Below are 21,228 nucleotides of genomic sequence, written 5' to 3'. Positions count from 1 at the left end.
ACCCAAATGGAACCCATATCTGTCAACAGCGAATTACACACCTAATGAGCGCACATGGGTAAAAGAATAAAAATGTGTGGCCTGTGAAAAACAACACTGACTCCCTGCACGAGAGGAACGTGGCAGGTCATCTCTTCCTCATTCATTAGTTTGTTTTCACTGACACACTGAACCGTCTCCTCGAGGGAGAGCGGCGGCCATATTGTGCCTGTGCTGAGGCAAGGATGAGATCAGCTGGGCTGAAGGCAGGAAGCCATTCCAGCCCGCTCCTCATGCTCAAAAACCCCCTGAACATCTTGCTGCATCCTCCAAGTCTAATAAGACTGTAATCCACACAAGCTGTCAGTTGATACAAGCCTCCTTATGAGGACACAGCGGGAAAACCAGCACAAAGCTGTTCTAAATAAAGCTTCAGCTGTTCAAATGGGAAACGGAAATTTTATGGGGATTTATCATAATGGGGGGCCAGTTCTGCCAATCAAACATTTAGTGATGTTTATATACCTGTGCATATGACTCTTATCAGGGTTTAAAAGTCAATAGAGAAAGAGAAGAGCTCATCCAATGCTCAAGGAGACTTACGATTTACACATTTGTTGGTTTAAGATATTGCTGCCTTATCAGTCATTGTGCATGATGAATAAATATATTAATCCTTAATAAATTATACAGGGTGATATATACTATCGTTCAAAAGTTTGGGGTCACTTGCCTGAAATGTTTCAATGATCTTAAAAACCTTTTGATCTGAAGGCATATGCTTAAGTGTTTGAAATTAGTTTTGTAGACAAAAATATAATTGTGCCAACATATTAATATATTTAATTATAAAACTAAAATTGTATTTAAAAAAAAAAATACGTTTTTGAAATGGATGACTTGGACCGAATAATTAAGAAAAGCAGCCACTAAGTGTCCAGCATATAGATGGGAACTCCTTCAATACTGTTTAAAAATCATCCCACGGTGATACCTCAAGAAGTTGGTTGAGAAAATGCCAAGAGTACATTTCTACAAAATCTAAGTGTGGCCACTTTGAAGATGCAAAAATATAACAAAGCTCTGATTTATTTTGGATTTCTTTAGTCACAACATAATTCCCATATTTCCATTTCTATTATTCCATAGCTGTGATGACTTTGCTATTATTCTAAAATGTGAAAAAAAATAAAGAAAGAAAGAATGAGTAAGTGACCCTAAACTTTTGAACGGTAGTGTAGGTGCACTACTTTAAAAGGGCCGACACTGGGTCTCTTTTTCATTTCTGATTGATCAGTTCTATATCTGACTGTAACTATCAATAAAATGGTAAAACCCACCTCTAAATTTAAAATTAGGATAGAATATATAATTTTTTTGGATAGTAAATTGTTACAGGTACTAACGTCTCTGGCTTTGCCGAAGAAGGCCTCTTGAGACGCCGCTTCCAAGGTGCCAATGTAGAACACTGGATGACACTCGCCATATCTACAGAACACACAAAGCAAACCTCAGTGTGCTATATTCATACATTAAAACATCTCATTCTAAACAAGAAGAGCTGGAAAACTGTGAACAAAGGATAGCATACAGTGAAGTACAGAGAAACACATATTGACTCATTTTCTTTGGTGAAATTGGATCACAAGATTTATTTTCTCACCTTCTAGAAAATTCAGCAGTAAAGTGCAGTAAGGCATCGCCCTCATTTTCACTGTTCTCTGGCACTGAAGATAAATAAAGGGACATTTCAAATCAGATCTCCAGTTAAACACCCGCTACTCAGGATAAGCCTCAAACTAAATGACAGATTGTGACTCACTCATTGGAGACTTTCGACAACTTGAGCTTCCCATGCCAAATATCTCAGATTCATCTACACCAAATTCAGGTGCATCCTCAAAATCATCCCCTTCGCTGTCGCTGACCATGTGGACATCTGTGCACTGCAACACACACACAAACAGAATCAAGTGTTTAGAGAAAGTTTTTCGCCCACACCTTGATGTGCACTTTGCTTTATAAGTAGTTTTGAGACATGTTTTCAATTGTTATCAGCCATAATCTTCACTTTATTCAATTATTGGCATTGTTCTGATTCGACCATTATCAGAAGCAGTCAATATCAGGCCTTATTAAACATAAAATGGCAGGTTTAGAAATTATTAAACAGTTATCAATTATTTTTACTGTAAATCAATTTCACTTGTAGCAAGAGATTTCACTTAGTGTAAATGGTATTGTGCTTAAAAACAGACCTGAGGGCACAGATTTATAATATTGGCAATCAAATCAGTAATTAGCCATAACATAATAATAATCAGCAATTGATATCAGCCAAAACTATACATTGGTGCATCCTTAAACAAAAATTGGTTAAAAGCACTATAATTCACAAAATAAATCCCCTTTGATTAAATATCTGTATCAAAAATAATATGAACTGTGCAGAGAATGCTATAGTTGCAATGTGCTGAAAGGTTGCCATCAGACTGGAGACACAGGGTAAAGACTGGCTGCAGTGTTAACGCCTGGCAACCAGTCAATCATCACTGTTGCCCACTACACATTACATCATCAATTCAGATGATGCCTGCATTTGTATTCCAACAAATGAACCTCTCATTAAAAGATAATTAATGGTTATAATTTATCTATTTGGCTGAGAGGTCCAAATAAAATATCTCACAGAAATTTGTCATGGTCATATGACAGTGGAAGAACTGAAAAAGTTTGTGTGTTGTAGACAAGTAGTGTTTGTGTCTGTTTGTTGTGTTACCTCGTCTGTTTGGTCCAGTGTGAGAGCTGGGGAAGATCTTCTACACACACTCAGATGATGGCAGGGGTAACTGATTCCACTGGCGGCCAGAGTCATCTGTAAAATCACACAAAAACTTCTTTAAACCTTCTACACAATAAAACAGACAATCAACATGACTCTGTCATTTACACAACACAACCGTGTAATCATGCAAGAGAAAGTGTTCCACCATTATCAGTATTTCAACATCCAGAAGCAGATATCTTGAGTACAGAACTAATATACTGTGTGTATGTATGTATGTATGTATATATATATATATATATATATATTTATTTATTACACCCACACTCACTGAGCACCTTATTAGGAACACCAGAATACCTACTTATTCATGAGATTATCTAATCAGCCAATCATGTGGCTGCATTGCAATCCATAAAATCATGCAGATATGGGTCAGGAGCTTCAGTTAATGATCACATCAACTATCAGAATGGTGAAAAATTTGATATCAGTGATTTCGACTGTGGCATGATTGTTGGTGCCAGATGGGCTTATTTGAGTATTTCTGTAACCAAAAAAAAAACAACAAAAAAACATCCAGTGAGCAGCTGTTCTGTGGACGGAAATACCTTGTTGATGAGAGAGGTCAACAGAGAATGACCAGACTGGTTCAAACTAGTCTACGGTAACTCAGATAGCCACAACTGTGGTGAGAAGAATAGCATCTCAGAATGCTACTCTGAGATGTGGGTTGGTGCTGTTTTGGCGGCACGAGGTGGACCTACACAATATTAGGCAGGTGGTTTTAATGTTGTGGCTGAACTGTGTATATATAAAAACAATATTATGACATCAAATGACAAACAAAATTGCAAAAACATTTCCACACAATATTTACTCAAAATACACACAAAAAAAAAAAGAAATTTTGCATTTTCTAATGACAAGGCTATTGGTAGGTTCTGGCACTGATATATATGTCAATTATCCCAAAATAGATAAATATTGTATCTATAATTAGGTTATATAGCAATTTATACTCTTGACTGAAACTAAACCAAGCTTTGTTTAAAATAAGATGAACATTTCTTAAAAAGTATTATAAGATCACAATTTTTCAATGTAACCCAGTATATTTAAAGCATCCAAAAATGAAAATTCTGTTATTGTTTACCCACATGTCATTCCATACTGGCACTGGTGACTTTCTTTTCTCCACACAAAAGATAATGTTAGGCAGAATGTTAGGGACTGACAACCTCAGTTATAAGCCACTGTCATTGCATCTTTTTTCCATTCAATAAAAGAGAATGGTGACAGAGGCTATCAGTGCCTAAAATGCTTTCGTGTTTCACAAAAAAACAACGCCATACAGGTTTGGAACAACACGAGGGTGATTAAACAATGACAGAAATTTCCATTTTGGGTGAACGATCCTTTTAAAACAGCCATCCTGGTTAAAGTTTGCACAAATCACCAATATCTAAGCAGGGTTTCTCTGGCTCATGGCAGATATGAAGGTTCTGTCTAGCTTGGCGTTTAAAGAGCACCACATGCAGCATGCACTGATCTGTTGGTGAAGGCCTGAGTACCTCATTAACTCTCAGGCTAGAGAGGAAATGTCAGCAGCACTCAACACTACTGGGACTCATTACAGATGCCTGCCCCATACACACCATCATACAACTCCCTGGAGCGACAGCACAGAGTTCTATTTTCTTGACTCACCTGACATTACATTCAAACAGCCAGAATTTACATATTAATTTTGAACAACTTAAAAGGACATAGCTGCATTTACTTTCTAAATAATGCAAAACTATACTACTTCGTCCACACAAACTCAGTCTACAGTAGTAATAAGGAAACAGACGGGTCGACACCTAACTGCAAGGGGCTCTGGACCTTGATATCAACTTCAGATGCTTTACCTAGCAAAAAAAGTTTGGTTCTGCTAGAGTAGATCAGACAACAATTGCAAGCCATGGTAAAAAAAAAATTTGTCAGTAGGGCTGAAATGATTAGTTGACAAAAACATTTTAAGTAAAAATAAATAAATTGGCAAAAATGTTCATTGTCGAATTGTCATTTGATCTCATTTAACGTAACATGAGATCACATTAAACTAATGATGAGAGCAGCACTGCAGTTCGTGCCTGACTGAGGAGAGGAAGAATTACACAGCTCAAAAGTCCAGACGTACTCAAAACTTTCCAAACAGTTTCAGGTGATATAGTTTGCAAAGTATGAGGGCATTATATTGCAAAAATACAAAATAAGTAAATACAGAATCACTCTCATTGTGGATGGAGTAGAGCAGGAGCTGCCGTTCCACTAAAGCAAAACTAGCGTGTCGAGCGTCTTTAAAGGAAACACCCCGGAATTACAACTTTAATGCTGTTATATTGAATGCATCCTTTATTAAAGTTCAAATAATATGGAAGCAGATCACATAAATAACTACAAACTCCAAAACTGGCATTTCTCTGTGCAGTCAGTGCTTAGAGTTGTTCTAAGTTGCTCGAATATCCTGATTTAAGGGGGAGAGATTGAAACTGCATTTTTTTTTTGGTGAGTTAAAGATGGAATGAAGTGAACAGAAAGGTGAGAGAGGATAGCCTTCGCCCCATTATACACTGCAACAAAATACATTTTGGTTTTTTTTGTTTTGTTTTCCAATATAAATATCTAAAACTCCTTTAAAACAATGCACATTTTCTTTAGCAGCTATACTGTATAAAGAAAATTATCTGAGAATGTTGAATATAACATTAAAAATACAAATAAAAAGGCCCACACAGAGAGAAGAATCACAGTCAGTGTTTCTTGTCTGTAAGGAATAATTAAAGACAGATTGTCTATACAGAAAGACAACGTACACTAATGCCAGATGTCATAATTTACTGTTCAGATATTAGATCTTTTTTTTCTTTTGAGAATGAGTTTTTAGAGGCCATAAAAAAATTTAAAATTCATGGTGTAAATGCCAATCATATGTTTTCCAACATGTAAAGCTGTGGTGTGCATTCCCGCGTGGCAAGCAGAAATAAATAACGCTACAGATTAGACAATTGTGTCCACTTCATTTTGACCTGAGTGGTCCGTTATGTACTGTGTACTAAATAACGATAAGAGGCCATATATTTATAGTTTTATAGTACTTGAAAAGTGTATATGCTACACTCTGTCTTTTACTTCTTACAGAATCACAAATGAAACATGCAAAAACAATAGCAACCTCTCAAAATTTAAAAGGCATCACTCATCTGCCCAATAAAATGCACAGCTGAGTGCATTTGTTGTCCTGAGCAATGAAAACTCCCAAATGTTCTCAAAAAAAATCCTTCAGGTTGCTTTCCCAGCATCTTTTCCACATTTAAGTTCTTCCCAACAGTGGCAATATGATGTTGAGATCCAGCTTTTGACACTTTTTTTAATAATTGTGGGACTGATAAAAAGGTCCAAACATTCATTGCTGCTCAATAAGGTAACAAACTCCATTAAGAACCAATGTGTGTGATGTGTAAAAATGTAATATTGTGTCTTGTGGGATATACAATCACTTCATTAGGATCACCATGGTCCTAATAAAGTGCCCAACGAGGACTTCTGCTATTGTAGACCATCTGCCTCAATGCTTGGCGTGTTGGCATTCTGAGACTACAATTGTACAGTGAGTGGTTATCTGAGTTCCCGTTGCCTTTCTGTCAGCTCGAACCAGTCTGGCCATTCTCCGTTGACCTCTCTTATCAGCAAGGTGTTTCCGTCCACAGAACTGCAACTCTATTCTAGAGACTGTTGTGTGTGAAATTCCCAGGAGATCAGCAGTTACAGATATAATCAAAGCAGCCCTTCTGGCACCAACAATCATGCCACAGTCGAGATGATTGAGATCACATGTTTTTCCCCATTCTGATGATTGATTAACTGAAGCTCCTGACCTGTATCTGCTTGATTTTTTGCATTGTACTGCTGCCACATGATTGGCTGATTAGATAATCGCATGAATAAGTAGGTGCACAGGTGTTCCTGATAAAGTGCTCAGTGAGTGAATGTTGTAAATATCTGTTATGTAGCTTCTAAAAGAGCCATATTCAACACTTTTGCAGCCCGAAGTGCACTAATAATGTTACTCAGTTACGTATTATAATGTTACGTCGTGAGCAACGATTTGCGTTTGGGCTTTCACATTGGCCAAGTCTCATTTCTAGGTTCCTAAAGCAACGGCAGGCAGTCACATACACTTGTTTATCAGTGTACTTGTTCGTACAATAATGGGTAAGTAGTTTGCCATTATTTTGTGTCCCTCTCCCCACACACCATATAACATGCTGTGTAGTGCATTTCACAGGAAATGTGTAAAACAGGTATCACGCCTGCAATGTGAAGGGTGAAATCTGTTAACATGGGTGCCGAAATGAAAACACGCTGCTCATGCCCCACTCACGGATGATATGTGAAACAGGCGTTACATTTTATGCCCCAAAAATCTTTATAGTATTCCATGAATATTTTCCACCCTCGGTCTGACCCATGGAATGTTTTTTCTACTGTACCGTTAAGCATTCTAGCATAGATCACACTGTCATTCATCAGGGTGGGTCAAGTTGCCTAATACTGAATGTGTGTATGATATGTAACGCGGGCAGTATTAACATGCCCTTGGTTGTGATATCAAAAGGATTTCTGAATAATCCATTTACGAATATTCATTTTCATAAATTGTAAATGGTGAAATGGGCAGTTTTACAGCATTTATTAATCGTAAATCAAAATCTAATCTGAATAAATTAAGGAAAGCCTGGTTTTCCACAACATGCCCCCATTAAGACTTCTCCAGAAGTAGGTAGAAGGGTAGAATTAAGACACTTAGTCATAGGTAAAGTGGTAAAACTTCCATGTTTGTGACCTCTCGATCTCCCAACATTGTGTCTGGGTGCTTGCATTTCAGAGCTGCAAGCTACAGGGGAAAGGTCACCCCTCCTCCTTTCCACAACACCTCCACCAGCATACAAAGGACAAAATCCTCCTCTTTTGGACCCCTTTTATTAACACTTGCATTAAAGCCTCTAGCACTGAGCATCAAGCAAATGAGGAATTCTATGTCTCTTTCTCTGTCCTCGTCCAAGAGGAATTCTTCTCGGTTTACCACCACCTACAAGATTTCTCTAGCTAACTTATTCCTTGTCCTTTCTGTATTTTTCAGCTATTTTGCTCTAATTCTCAGTCTCTCAGGCTGTGAAGGAGATAATTACTGCTGACAGCTGCTCTAGTTGTCCGAGACCCCCAAGCTGCACCTTGCGCCTGTCTTCTTTGAAGAAAGACGACAAGAGAGCTACAGAGATCGAAAAAAGCGAGAGCGCGCAGAGTCCAGGGAAGAAAAGAAAATAAGAAGCCCCACCCTAAACACCTGTTGGACCTTTTCAGGTTAGCGTTTGAAGAGGTGTCAGTCTTGATTAAAATCTAGGGTCAAATACAGTGTTTAAGATGTCCAATGAACCTTATAAAATTAAGCGCTTCGAGAAAATACAGTGTGAATAGGCTAGAACGTTTAGCAAGACTTTACTGCTATTTGATAGGAGAGAAAGAACAGCAAATGCCTTTAACAATAATTACAGTATATTAAATCCACCAATACATTTACAAAAACAGTCTGTATGTATGGCTCCCCAAGTGTCATAACAGCAATAATGAGATTGATAATTAGCTTTGTCAATATTTCTGCTAAATCCATTGACTAACTGAAAAGCTCTATGGTTTCTAGACATTCAAAAGTATTCAAAATGACCAAAGGGTTAATTTCCTGAACAAATCTGAAACTAAATGAAAATAAAGAATATCATATTTACAGCAATCTTTCAAAATTATTCACACCAATGGATACTGAATTTTCATCATTCTCTTAAAACTGTTTGAAAATCTGAATGTACCTTTCAACATGCAAACAATTGAAATAAAACTTGACCTAGCCTGTAAAAAAAAGTGTAATCTTAAAATTGTGTAAAAGTTGGTGTGTACAGGCCTGTGCACTGGCCACAAATCAATGCTGATGTTCATTTATGTTATTCAAAAATCATTACACTTCTATCTGCCAAGCAAAGAAAACTACTATTGGGAAGGGAAAAATCTTTACTGAAACAACAAGCTCAATACAATACAGGTCCACTTCCCCTGCATATGACTAAACAACACGACTGCCCGGCATTAAATACAACACCGGTATAGTCAGCCAGGTGTTGATCTAAAAATGTAAAGCATGATTTGAGTCAGACGGCTCCATTGAGGAACTGAATGCAAAGACAGCAGGTTGGCAGTTCTGAAGATGGAAGGTTGGCAATATAAGGGTGTATATACATCTCTCTCGGAAGAACTTCACCTGCAGACAGCAATCTCACTAGGAGCTCTGTACGGGCTTAGAGCTGAGCCTCGTCGCTACGGCAACCAGCGGGCCCAATAAGCCGCCTCCTCGAGTCTGAGGCCGAAAGCCCATAACAGCCATGGGCCACGGAGCCCCTCAGAGACTAGCCGTAGTAATACATTAGCAAACACCAAGAAACACTGGATAAATGTCAGCAATTAAGGGAAAAAACTCTGATAAGAACGTTCCAGAAGTTGTCAATCATTCCCATAGGTGTTTCACGAGGTGTGTGTGTGTGTGTGTGTGAGAGAGAGAGAGAGAGAGAGAGAGAGAGAGAGAGAGAGAGAGAGAATGAGCTCAGGAGGTGAGAAATGGACCAATTAGCCAACTTAATTAAGAGAACAAATAAAATAAACAAATACATGAGCTCGGGTGCTTTTTTTATTGCGGCAAGGGTGTAGTGCACCATTGCCCAGACTCGAATACAATTATTTCTTCTATTTTGATTACATTGTCTACATAAGATACAAAATAATTGTAATAAATTTGTGATGAACTGGTATTACTGGCCTTTCCAATAGAAAATTAACCATCCCAATTTCAATCCCCACAATAACATGACAGGACTTAAAAGTAGCAGGGTTTCAATCCACGTATTTTTATGCACCTTTTGGGATATCGCATAAAAACTGCTGGATGGAAACACCAAATAAAATCTTCAAAATGCACATAAAACATTTACATGCTTGACTGAGGTGGATACATCTTTTACTCGATAAGAACAAATGCGCTTAAACTATGATGGAAACACATTTAGCAAATAAACTCCTATTGAATTTATTAGGACTACAAGATGCAGAAAAAATAAGTTGTGACTGAATAACTCGTCCATAACTGGACTAACCAGCAGACCAATCATCACAACTGAAATGTTGCTTTGGTCATCCTGCAATAAAGGTGTCCGGAAAATCCAAAGCCTGAGTTTGCAAAGCAAATAAGTCGAATATAAACTTGAACTGTGCAGAGGAGCAGGTATATTGACACTTTTAAAAAGTATATTGTAGATCTGGATGTCAAAGGAAGGAGTGCACACACATAGTGCTCCCAGAACTGAGGCGCTGTCGCTCCCAGACATGAGACAAAGTTCTTTACAGTGTTTTATCTGTGTGTTCTAAAACCATGAGTATTTTATTAATAAAAGAGTCACAGTGGCTAAAATATTACAAAAAGTGACAATTTTGTTATTTTGAACACATGGGATGGAAACATGGCTTTATTTGTATTTTTGGGGATTTTCTCCCCTTTTGTCCCCAACTTGGAATGCCAAATTTCCAATGCGCTCTAAGTCCTTGTGGTGGCATATTGACTCAATCCGGGTGGCAGAGGACGAATCTCAGTTGCCTCTGCATCTGAGACCATCAATCCGCGCATCTTATCACGTGGCTTGAGCACGTTACCGCGTTAACGTATTGACGCACAACTCACCACGCACCTCACAGAAAGCGAGAAGCACATAGTGACTGCGAGGAGATAACCCAACGTGGCTCTACCCACCCAAGCAAACAGGCCAAATGGTTGCTTAGGAAGTCACTCATTATGCCCTGGATTTGAACTTGCGAGTCCAGGTGTGGTAGTCAGTGTCTTTACTTGCTGAACTAACCAGGCCCCGGAAACAAGGTTTATTAATTTTATTAGATATTATGGTTTTTCATTTAAATTAAATGTGCAGCTTGGATGGAAGCATAGCTTGAGTCCCTGTATTTCAAACTGGTAGAGCACCCTGCAACACCAAGGCCATGGTTTTAATTCCCATGGAACACACGGTTCAATACAATCTGAACCTTAACTGCATTATACAAGTCTAATTGGATAAAAGTGTCCATGAAATGAGTAAGTGTCCAAGATAAATGTAACAGAAAATGAGCTGCTAAATAGTCCAGACTTATAACTGCAGTGCATATGAACTATGTGCTCAGGCTGTAAATGCAGCAAAGTTTAGGCAGTTAATGCCAAACGCAGCCTGCAAACAGCAGTCCTCCAGTGGCCTGCCATATGAAGCAGCCTGTGTCAGCCCCTCAAACACACCACACGCATCCTGACTACACCCACTCAAACAAACAAGGGATAAACATGACTATGGTAAACAGCCTCCTTTGAATTTACAGACACTGTGCAGGGATGTCAAGACAACCACTAAGATCCTCCCACTGATTCAAAAGGCAAAAGAAGGGACACTGACTTCTTTCTTTTTTTAATCCCTTTCTCCCCAGAGACACATTTACATTGCTATTTATAAATCCAGTTAAAATAGCTGTACTGTTTAAATGTTAACTGGTATAACACTGTTAAACCTTTTCAATGTATAAATGGATCAAAAATCTAATAATATTTTTTTATTAGAAAAATTATTGTCCAAAAGGACATCAAAATAATTCAAATAAACTAGTTGCTGCGCACTGAGTCGAATCAGGGTTCGAATATACTGCAGGTGTAAACTAAGATATTTAGTCACTGGTTTCTTTGAGAGTAATATAAAATATGAAACAGACAATGAGCTGAAACGATTTCTGAGCCAAGCATAGGTTGTGCTGTCCCTCTGAAACTAATAAATATATTAAAAGTTAAATCCATTTCAACTGCCATCAACAACACAAACCTATCGCAAGCTCCTTCAAAACCTACATGCTTAAAAGCTCAGCAAGCTAAATGTAAACTGACTACTGATCAGTTTTTCCATTTTTCTCCCTTATGAGGTGGAACAGAGTGCAGACAGACTCGCTGTATTTGAGCGAGCAAAGGGTAATGAAAGCACAGCGGAGCAGGCATGGATTCAGACTGCTGGTAAATGTATTTTTAAGCCTGGGCTGTAATGTTTATTGGTACAAATCCCAGGAGATGAGGGAAGGTTAATGAGATATGCGTGAAGTCGGCCCTGCCTGAGCTTTGAGTCTAATGCAAGGCAAGCCGTTTCAATAAGGGCCAGAGGCCATTATTAAGACAGGTGCTTTTAATAATACTTCCTTCGTATAAGCCGGGTCGAGGTGAAGCTGAAAGCTGCTCTGTGGCCAAGTGCGGGACAACCACACATAACCAATCACAGCTCGGGCATTAACGGTTTAATGTGCATTAAAGAGTATTCATGAGCCATACCCTCTTCATCAAAAACCAAGATTGTGGGTTGAGGTCTTCGGTAAGTGCACTTCAATCCTGAAGTGGCCTGACTCAAGTGGGCAGTCTTTGGTGAGAGGGTGTGTTTCAGTGACCTTGTGTCCATTGTGCTTTTTGCAAAAGGACGAAACGATCTCTGATTTGACAATATGAGAGTTAAATGCAAAGGGTGAGATACATGAGCCTTACAAGTGAACACTGAAAATAAACAATGGTTGTTGTTAAAGAGCCCTGTGAAACACTGCTCATAAAGCTTTTGACAATAGGGCCATATACTTTCGTTCTGGTACTCTCATATTCTAAACAGTCACAGGGTTTTGTTTTATTTTGTTCTTTAATTTGAGGCAACCAAACCAATGTTAATATCTCAGAATCCAGATACATTTTAGTAATTTGAAGGGATAATATATAAAAAAAGAAAAAAAAAGTCTATCATTCACTCACCCTCATGTTGTTCAAAGCCTGTATTACATTCTTGATGCAAAATGATAGCCTCGGTCACCTTTCGCTTTCATTGCATCACCCCCCAATACAGTTAAAGTGAAGGGTGACTGAGGTTAACATTCATCATAATGTAGCCTTTTGTGTTCTACACAATGTAAGTCTTATAGGTTTGAAACAACATGAGGGTGAGTATATAATGACAGAATTAGATTTTAAGGTGAACTATCCCTTGAACACGATAATCAGCATAATATAGGGGTGTGGTTGGGGTTGACACCTGAAACACACAGCTCAGAAAAAAACAGGTTTGTTCGCCAGTTCAAAGGCCACTCCCTTTGAAACCATACTTGCACTCAATTAGACACTTGGCAAGAAGAAATCAATGACAATCACAAGCATACACCTTAAACACATTGCCCTTTCATGGTTAAAACAAAAAGGGCATTTTCCATGCTTTCCCAATCATATTCACAATGACCAATGATAAGTGACAAAAAAGTTCCCATGGTTATTGTGTGGATGATTATTGAGGATGTCTGAGCTGGGAGGTGATGGGGGAGAGTGGGGTTCCCCAGGGTTTGGTGTTAGGCCCTCTCTGATCAGTTTGAGTGAGTTTGGACTGAAAGGCTGGGAGCAAAGAACATGGCGGGAAAGGTCACTGACCCCACACTACATGAGCTGTAATGTCCACATAGAGAGGACAAGAGAGGAGAGATGCTCTGTGACATCTTAATTAGTACCAACATCTAACTTTCACGTCGGGTGATGCCTAAACCACTACAAAGTTAAAAAGACATTCCTGTTTACAGGTGTGTTAGGCAGAATATTAACCTCAGTCAACATTAACTTTCATTGCAATGACAGAAATGCAATAGTAGTGAACGGTGAATGAGCCAAACATTCTGTCTAACCTCTGTGTTTCACAGAAGAAACTCATACAGGTTTGAAACAACATGAGCACTCAGAATTGACATTTTTGGGAGTGAATTATTATTTAAATATGCAGAGACAGCTATAAGTAGGTTGATACCCCTAAAAATGACAACACTGCATCTCTATCATTACATTTATCTATTTGTTTGCATCCCTACCAGCCCAAGAATGCAACATCGACTCAACCAATGGTATGAGTTTGAGGTGAAATGATCAGTTTATTGACCAATGGCAAACAGAGAATGTGTTCAGAAAAGCAGTCTGAAAACGGTCATGATTTTTGCATTTCTGTTTGATGACACTAACGATGCAAAAATGACACACTTATTCCTTTTATTTTACAGAGGTAAATCTTTAAATAAGCCGTAATACACAAGAAAGTTAAATTGGAGAAGGGTTTTTCAACAGAGAGGTGCACAAACATTATACGATGAATAAAAGAAAACAACATACCAAGTCATCGGAAGCAGAGGCAGGCCAGCCATCCCACTGCTGATGCCGCACAGGGATGTTTGTCAGGTCTGAAACGTTCCTCTTCACCTGAGATAAAAAAACATACAAAAGATCAGACAGTGTGTACTTTCTCATCCAAAAAAATGCTGTTTCTAGGTAGACATCACTACTTCCTTATTAACCCTATAAGAACAAAAAGTTCTACTGTCACAAGTGATATAAGTGACTGGGAAGAGGCAAGTGGCGTAAAACATCTTCATGTTGTCAAAATTCCATGGATGCCTGTCCTAATGCTCAATGCCAACAGCCCTTCACTCTAAAAATGGACAGTATTTCCCTTCTGCCATTCACTACTGTGTAACTGCACTTAATAACACAGCGTGCATTTAAACAGTTGACACAGGCCCCCACTCTTTATCGCCACTGTTGGTTTAAAGCCTAAAGCCAGGCTGATGTGCGGAGGACGGGTGATCAAAGCGGGCGTCGCCCGGAGCTGGATGGGCCACAGATTCTAGCGCATTATCCACGGAGTATGCACTACCCCGCGGCGCTAGATACAGAGGCATAGAAAACTCGCCATTGTGGCGGAAATCCCTCCTAGCGCATGGCCAAATCCCACCGCCAGCACAGTGAGTGGACATGTATCCTCTGCCAGACTGAGGACTCGTGCCCACAGGGGCAGAAATGATGGCCATAAGATTCTTGTGAAAACAAAGGATGAGGCAGGGTTTGAAAGAGATAGGCTTGAGAAATCATTAGCAGATCCAAACATATTCATTCTGTTGACAAAAATTTAACCACCGAAACTGTGAATGTTTTTGGATGTATCAACAGAGGCTTCTGAAGAACACAGGGATATGAACAAGGATTATTTAAAGGGATAATTCACCCCCCAAAAAAATACAATTGTGCCATCATTTATGCACCCTAATATGGTTCCAAACCTCTATTGACTTTCTTCCATGGAACACAAATGAGATGCAAATGGATACTGCGGCTTTAAAGCTTCAAAAAGGACACAAAAAATATAAAAGTAGTCATAAAAGTAAATCATAAAAGTTGTCCAAGTCTTCTTGAGTCCTACGATAGCTTTATGGAGGAAACAGACCAAAATGTAAGTAACGTTTGGTTGTCAATTTGGAGCTTGATACCCAGTACCACCTCTCTTTTGTTATATGGAAAAGAGTGGCCAGGATATTCTTAAAAAAAAAATTACCCTTTTGAGTTCTACAGAAGAAAGCAAGCCATGTGGATTAGGTTACTGTTATGAGACTTTGGGTCCTTTTTTTAAGCTTTAAAGTGAGTCACTATGAACTGCCATTTTTATAAAATCAGCAAACGGATCCTCTTTTTGTGTCCCTGCAGAAGAAAGTCATTTATATAGGTATTTTGATGTTGCATTTAGATGTACAGTATGTACAGAACCGTGGCTGAAATCAGCTTCCCAACCATTCCCAACCATCCTTATCAGCCAAAAACCCAATAAAGGCAAACAAATTTAGATATTGACATCACAACCTCAGGTCTGAAGTCGAAGACTGAAGCAGCACAGACAGACACACACACACACACACACACACACACACACATTCACGAGCCCACACACTGGGCTATGCGCTTTTCTTATGAAGCAGGCACGGGTCAGCTGGGTTGGCCAGTGTTATTACAGAGTGTAATATCTGTGTTTGACCAGGGGGCTACAGGGATTTGGCTGCCCAGGTCTGACCGACAGGCTGCCGTAAACACCAGCTCTTAGCTGTAATGAACCTTTTAGGGTCAAATGGCACCGTAGCCCAAAAGAATGAAGGAAGTAACGCCAGCATCAAGGGCCAGGCAGAAGAATATAGCTGCTATAACAAACCAGCCCTTTGTGGGAATTTGATATTTCACCACTTCATTGGGTCTTTTTTTTATGAGCACTGCCCTACTGTCAATATCCCTATACACGCTGTACTTCTGACAGACTTTATCCAATCATAAACATCCAGAGAGAAGCTCGTTTAAAATTATTTGACTTAAAACATTTAGGTCTCTTGAAGGTAGAGATTTGAAAATTTTTGGAAAGTAACAAAAAATGGTAAATAAAACTCATCAGGGAATAACGAAGGTGGAACATTTCACAGTATATTATCTAGTGGAAGTAACTGGTTGGGTGAGGGGCAAAGAGCTCTTTCTGCAACTCCTGCAAATTAGAATTGGCTTAAGAGTAGGAAGACCCATAATGCTGCAGTATACTCACAAACACAAGTGTCATTACCTATTCATGAGCTACGAATTCCTCCTCTTAGCAGTCAGGGGTCTACAAATTAAAGCCAACATTACCCGACTAAATGAGAAAAAAAAATATACACAGAAAGAATAAACAAACAAATCCACCGAATAACAAGTTTATTTACCACTGATTTCAGAGAGAAAGTAAAGAGAGTTTTTCTGCTGTTTGGAAAGGCTGACATTTGTTCTGTGTTGCCCAAACCGCTGCCCATAAAGAACAATGAGGTTTGATTAAACAACGAAGAAAAAGACTTGGTCTTATTAAATTCGGTTCCACTGACATTTCATTTTAAATGTCACAATAAAGTCTTCAGCATCAAGGAACAGACTTCCACTGTGATAAAAAAAAAAAAAAAGTCAAAACAAAAACGTTGACATTATATCAGAAAATGCAGGAAGATCTCACGGATAAAGACATTTCAGATGTCAGGATTATATTTGTAAGCACTGCATGTAACAGAGCCTATAATTCAAAAGGATTTAAGTTCATATTTGATGCCTGAGCAATTACACAGGATAAAATAAGAGAAATACTCCAACCACAGAATTATTTTTTTCCACCTTTCTGCTTAGCAGAGGAACTGTGCATTATATGCAGGTATATATATATATATATATATATATATATATATATATACCTGCATATATATATATATAAAGAATAGTATTTCACATGCACAGAAATGTATGCTAATACAGACAGCTAGATTATTAAAAGGTGGCTGTCTGCTGCTGCTCCCTTACTTACAGAAATTAAACTAATAATAAAAAATAAAAAACACGAAAAAAAAAAATGGGAGGTAACTGGCTCCACAAAATTTAAATGAGAAACATAAATAACACAGCAAGTCGATAATAGTTAACATTTTTGGCTTCAGCGGATAATGGTTAAAATTATTAGTTTAAGAAAAAAAAAATGCTTGATAGGTCTAAAAAAATTACAATCTTGCAAATGAACAAAAACAAATGAAATCACTTTGACATTGGCAATTGCAATACACTCTCCCAATCAGACACACGCACGCACGCACACACACACGCACACACGCACGCGCGCGCACACACACACACACACGAGCGCACACACACACACACACACGAGCGCACACACACACACATTAATGATCCAATCTTTCTAAATGCCAAGTACTGGTAATCCTTGGCTGGAGAGATATCAAAGAGAAGAAAAGGTTGCCGTTAAACAGTCACAAGCTCTTCAGCACCAGATGCCTTTTATTCACACTCTTTTACTCTCCATCTTTCTTTTCTTCCTCTTCGTTCATCTCTCCAGCTGCGGTGAGAAACACTGTGGGGCCAGAAAAATCCCTGGGACGAGTCGTCTGGTCACGGACGGCAGAGCCCTATCGGACGGCCCTATTCTCCCTGCCACTTTCCTGACAAACATTTGCTCTGAGGCTTAACCGCAGCCCCTCACTCGGGTTTGGGAATGCCAATCAGAGGAGAGCAGGGCCCGGGCCAAATAGTGGATGGGTACGTTCCCTGGGAGCCTCCAGGCAAAGCGAGAGCCTTTGGCAAAGACAAACAAGGGGACAGCACTGAGGGACTCTCTCTCTCCCTCTTTTGCTGCTTCTATTGATATGCACAAGCAGAAAAGCAATGACTGGTCTTCAGTAAAGACAAAAGATGAGTAGAAAAAGAAAAGATGGAGAAGAGTCCTCTCCATATGTGGCTGCGAGGGGGTGAATGGGAAAAAAGAAGAGAGGGGAGATTGTGAGAGCTCTCTGTTGCTGTTTTGTTGCATTTTCACACAGGGCTTCGGTCTGAGGGCCACAACTGTAAAACAAAACAACTTCTCTGACTTGTTAGTAACTTCATAAACGAGACAACTGAGCTTTTCTTTGCTGTTTGTGGCAAGTGAGTACAATTTCACTAATTAATTTAGTTCAAGGAACCAAAAATAAAAATTCTGTCATCATTTACTCACCCACATGTTGCTGCAAACCCTTATGACCTTTTTTCAGTGGACCAAAAAACTAGGCAGTATGTCTCAGTAACCAATCACTTTCGTTGCATTTTGTTTTTTCAAAGCACTATAAAAGGCCCAAACATACTCTACGCAAGTACATGAAGGCAGACACACCTTGCTAAGCAACCTCGATTTCAAGTGTCCTTGCGTTGTGAAATTTGTCTGCGCTCAATTCATATTGACAGTCGTTTTAAGAGTCATATGAGTTTGGAGCAACATTAGGGTGAGTGAATGATGACAGAATTTTCATTTTTGGGTGAACAATCCTTTTAATAATAAGAAATGTTCCCATCCAAAATGAGAAAAAGTCTGTTCTCCAAAAGCCAAAGCAACTAATTAACTCTCCCAATTACGTAAAGTAAAATGCAACCGATAGCCATTATAAGGCATTCTCTAACAAAAACAGTAATTCGGTTTTGTATCTCATGCTATTTGTATCTCTTAGGACAACAAATGTTCTCTCTCCCCCTCATTCCCCTCCTTGTTAGGATAAAGAAACAGAAAGCCTGAGGATCAGGACAGTCGGGGCCGCCGCGGACTGTTTGATTCAGCTTTGTCCAGTCACTCGCTCCCCTACCAAGCCAACAGCTTCACTTCCTGCGCCTCTTTTCTCTTCCCCGCGGGCTCTGCTCTCCGGTTGTTGTAATCCCGGCAGAAACACTTAAGGTTCACAGTAGGTGCTCATCAAATCCATCTGCTGAGGGAAAGAGAGCGCTCACCCATCTCACTTTAATCTCTTCAATTAGCACCATTACAAACCTGTCAAGTAGTCTGATTACTGTAATGGTGAGCAAAGCCATAAAGGCGGCAGTTTGCAGAGAAGAGGATTCTGGGATTGCGTGGACAAAGCAGATGGGGAAAAGCATTTCTTAGGAGGCTTCTGATGGCTTCTGATTCAAGTCGTGAAAAAGCTTCCATTTTGAATTTTTCTAATTTAATACTGTTTTAAATGATAAATTATGTTTGTAGCGTAATAGAAGTACAACAATTTGAGTAAAAGTATAAAAGTACAGCTGAAATAAGCACATGAATTCCGGAATTTCTTAGTATTTGGTATGTCCCCCTTTTGCTTTAATGGCATGGATTCAACAAGTTTGTGCAAATCCTGATGATCCATGTTATCGAGCATAATTTAAGAATGTCCCAAAGAGCATCTTGTGTGCTTCAATGAAGGTAAAGAAATCTTACCTTTTTGTAGATAAGAGTTAATATGGTCAATAATACAAATGTAAACATCTTTACTTATAGTGACCTTGAAATAAAAACTTTTTCTTTCATTTACATTTTTGTTTTTTAATCTAAAACTTTATTTCTAGCTTAAAAATTCATTTTCAATGTGGACTCAGAATTTTTGACCCCACTGTATGAATTGAACTCATAGGTACAAAAGTTCTAAAAAAAAAAAAAAAAAAAAATATTCGTAAAATTCCTTTCCATTTTGAAACAATATCTATTACGAAAATCGCTATAGAAATAAACAAAAAAAAAGGAAGAGTAAAAATTTGTGACGGAAGAGTCAAAATCAAATTTTTTTTTTCCTATTTCACAGTGCAACACAATCAATAACCGATTTGATCAACTTTTGTCACTTCAAGCTCACCAGATTCTATGCTGAGGTAGATGCGTCATATCTTAAGTTACTCAAGATGACTCAAGTTTTAAAAACACAAAAAAGGACATCACAGATGTCTGTTTCTTCAAACTGGCACTGCACAACCCTAACATGACTCCCCCAGCACTGAGGGAGGGGTTCAAGTGGCCCTGTCAGTCCACGGGGAGCTTGTTACACTTGACGTGAAGCGAGCTACCTGCTGTGAATAATTAATGGAGCCATTTCCAGAAAGCTGTGCATAGGTTACTGGGGCAGGCCGAGGAGAATGCGATGGAGTCGGGGAGGGGTCGTGTGTGCACAGAATGGAGTATTTGGGTTTTGTGTCCCACACAAACCAACCTCAAATACAACAGTGTATTAAAAAGGAAAGGGATGAAAAGAACGGCGTCACACAGGTCTGATGGGAGAGAGAAAGGAGCTGATGAGCCACAGGGGGGTTTGTGCTGCTCGGTATATTGAGCTCTGATTCTAGCAGACACTGAGATGAGTAGAAAGATGAACAAAAGACTGGGCTCTTTCTGCAGTGCATTAAGCAATAAGGTATGAGAATTCATGCTATATTGTTAAATTAATCACGGCTAAAGAATTTGAAGGCACAATGTACTTTTGCTGTGATTATATTCACACCACCACATCACCGTATTGCTTTTATGAAATGGCTTCTACATAACAGTGTTTGACAACATAAGTTTTCTGTGTGTTTACATGATATGACTACACAAATATTTGAACTTAATTTTCGATACATGGATCTAAAGCATTAATACAATATCATGAGAAAAAGTATCACGAAATATCGATATTTGATGGTATCGACACAGCCCTATTTTAAAGCATCAAGGAATATTCTGGGTTCAATACAAGTTAAGCTCAATCGACAGCATTTGTGGCATAATATTGATTACCTCAAATTTATTTTGACTTGGTCCTCCATTTCTTTAAAAAAAGCAAATATCTGGGATACAGTGACGCACTTACAATGGAAGTGAATGGGGCCAATATGTAAACGTTAAAATACTCGCTGTTATAGCCATAAAACATAAATAATATGCGTGTTAACATAAAATTGCTTATTAACCTTTTCTGTGTAAGCTATAGCAAATTTTACAACTTCGTTGCCATGATGATGTAATTATCAACAAACCCTACACCACTAAAATGATTGTAACAATGATGATATAAAAAACTTAACAGCTCAAATAATAAGTTTTAACAGAAGAATTAAGCGCTATAATAAAATTAGCAGCTTCACATTT

General features: G+C 38.7%; 1 protein-coding gene across 2 annotated transcripts in view; it reads right to left on the bottom strand.

Moving 5' to 3' along the window:
- LOC127620993 (FAS-associated factor 1-like) overlaps positions 1–21,228 on the bottom strand; it is a 101,723-nt gene that overhangs the window by 42,794 nt on the left and 37,701 nt on the right. For both annotated transcript variants that reach the window (XM_052094386.1, XM_052094387.1), the window contains exons 8-12: positions 14,103–14,189; positions 2,759–2,854; positions 1,802–1,925; positions 1,643–1,706; positions 1,386–1,467 (exon numbers count right to left, since the gene is read on the bottom strand). In XM_052094386.1, the coding sequence (XP_051950346.1) occupies positions 1,386–1,467; positions 1,643–1,706; positions 1,802–1,925; positions 2,759–2,854; positions 14,103–14,189 (453 nt within the window). The remainder of the gene's footprint in view (positions 1–1,385; positions 1,468–1,642; positions 1,707–1,801; positions 1,926–2,758; positions 2,855–14,102; positions 14,190–21,228) is intronic.

The sequence above is a fragment of the Xyrauchen texanus genome, chromosome 27 (assembly GCF_025860055.1).
Source record: "Xyrauchen texanus isolate HMW12.3.18 chromosome 27, RBS_HiC_50CHRs, whole genome shotgun sequence".
NCBI lineage: Eukaryota > Metazoa > Chordata > Actinopteri > Cypriniformes > Catostomidae > Xyrauchen > Xyrauchen texanus.
This window is presented reverse-complemented; position numbering and strand designations above follow the sequence as displayed.